Here is a 2,133-nt window from a genome sequence, read left to right as displayed (position 1 = left end):
AAGTGAAATGAGCAGAACCAGGAGAACACTGTACACAGTAACAGCAATATCATATGATTATCTACTATGAACAGCTGTGCTATTCTCAGCAATACAATGATCCAAGACAGTTCTATAGGCCTTAAGATGAAAAGATGCTGTCCATCTCCAGAGAAAGAACTGGTGGAGCCTGAATGCAGATCAAAGATACTTTTTCTTTACTTTCTTCCTTTCTCTTTCTTTCTTTTTTTGGTTTGTGTTTCCTTTCTCAGAATGATTTACATGGAAATGTGTTTTTTATGACTATACATATATAACCTATGTCAAATTGCTTGCCTTCTCATTGAAGGGAGGAATTGAGGTGGAGGGGGGAGAGTTTAGGACTCAAAAATTTGAAAAAAATGTTAATTTTTTAATGCAATGGAAAAATAAAATATGAAATAAGATTAAAAAAGAAAAGAATGAATAGTCAGGAACTCCTGATTCTTATTGATTCATTCTAAGCAATATCCTTTGCGTCTCTCTCCTCTTTAGGCAGAGCCATCACCCCAATTCAAGCCCCTGTCACCTATTATTTGGACTATTATAAGTACAATCTACCTATTTTTAAGATCTACTCTCTCATTCACCCTTTCCACTATTGCTAAAATAATATTCCTTGCTCAAAAACTTTCAGTGATTCTCTATTGACTGTAGAATAAAGCACAAACTTCTTAAACTTTTGTTTTAGCCCTCCATAGCCTGAATCCCAAGTGTACCCTTCTAGATTTATTTCATGTTAATTGCATCAACATTGTTTGTGAGCATCAAATGATGTAATATATCTAAAGTCCATTGAAAGTTTTAAAGCACTGTAAGTTTTTTATCCTCCATATTATTTACATTTCAGCTAACCTGTATTTGAAGCTATTTTCCAAATTCCTACTTTGTCACATAATTCTTTTTATGCTAAAAACTTGTAGAATAAAATATTATCATTTTTTGTGTCTGTAAGGGAACCTTTGGGACCACCCAGCCAAGAGTTTCTTTAGAACTTTCTTCATATCTTTGTTCCGTAGGCTGTAGATTAGGGGGTTGAAGAATGGAGTTGCCATGGTGTAGAACAAGGTTACAAACTTCTGCATTCCAGACTGGTTCCCAGATCCTGGGCTCACATACATCACCATGACTGAGCCATAGAATAGAGACACCATGGTGAAATGGGAGGCACATGTAGAGAAAGCCTTATTTTTTCCACAGCCTGATGGCACACGCAGTACAGCTCTGAGGACATAGGAATAGGAACCCAGTATATAAAGGAAGGTGATGAAGATGATGAGACAGCTGATAGTACCACAGGCTAAAGTAGTCCTGGGGACTGGGGCACAGGACAGAGCCAACAATGGTCCCAGGTCACACAAAAAGTGGTCAATGATGTTTGGGCCACAGAAAGGTACCTGTGAGATTAGGATCACAGGGGTCAGTAACCAGAGGAAGCCACCCACCCAGCAGAAAAATGACAAGTTAATACAGAGGCTGTGGGTCATGATGGTGGAATAGTGTAGAGTCTGGCAGATGGCAAGGTACCGATCAAATGCCATCACAGAGAGAAACAAGCATTCAGAAGCACATGTTGAGAAGAAGAAATAGAACTGAAGCAAGCATCCAGTAAAAGAGATGGTTTTGGTTTCAGAGAGCATGTTGGCCAACATTTTGGGCACATCAGAGTTAACATAGCAGATTTCTAAGAAGGAGAAATTGGCCAAGAGAGTGTACATGGGAGTATGGAGCTGCTGACTTGACCACACAGCACAGATGATGGATGTATTCCCCATGATGGTGAGGATGTAAATGACAGAGAACAACATAAGGAGAATGATTTGAATCTCTTTTTGACAAGTGAAACTCAAGAGGATAAATTCACTTACCGATCCAGAGTTATTAGTGACCCTTGAGATCTTCATGTCTCTCTACGTGTGAAAGCAAAAGAAAAAGTAAATATCTGAAGACTGCTTTGGCCTTTCACCCTCTCTCATTTTTCCACCTTTCCTCTGCTTCTACTCTAGAATCTGCTTTCTCCCTTCTGTCCGTGGTCTGTTATTCATGATACTGAAGTTGTGCTGTTTGACAAAAATAACAAGAAGAAACTATACACTTTAATGTAGCTTCTACAAT

The 2,133-nt window shown here is 38.6% G+C and overlaps 1 protein-coding gene across 1 annotated transcript; it reads right to left on the bottom strand.

Annotated features, from left to right (window-relative positions):
* Positions 1-953: 953 nt before the first annotated feature.
* On the bottom strand, positions 954-1,922 carry LOC114028394 (olfactory receptor 11G2-like). Its single transcript, XM_027842635.1, has one exon. The coding sequence runs from the start codon at positions 1,920-1,922 to the stop codon at positions 954-956; it is 969 nt and encodes a 322-aa protein (XP_027698436.1).
* Between the last annotated feature and the right edge of the window lie 211 nt (positions 1,923-2,133).

The sequence above is a fragment of the Vombatus ursinus genome, unplaced genomic scaffold (genome assembly GCF_900497805.2).
Source record: "Vombatus ursinus unplaced genomic scaffold, bare-nosed wombat genome assembly UNPS02014880.1, whole genome shotgun sequence".
NCBI lineage: Eukaryota > Metazoa > Chordata > Mammalia > Diprotodontia > Vombatidae > Vombatus > Vombatus ursinus.
Note: the sequence above shows the minus strand (reverse complement) of the source record. Positions and strands in the feature narration are given on the sequence as shown.

What these genes read in the sequence shown, in the direction of transcription:
- LOC114028394 (XM_027842635.1), bottom strand. Translation starts at nt 1,922, where the DNA reads ATGAAGATCTCAAGGGTCACTAATAACTCTGGATCGGTAAGTGAATTT.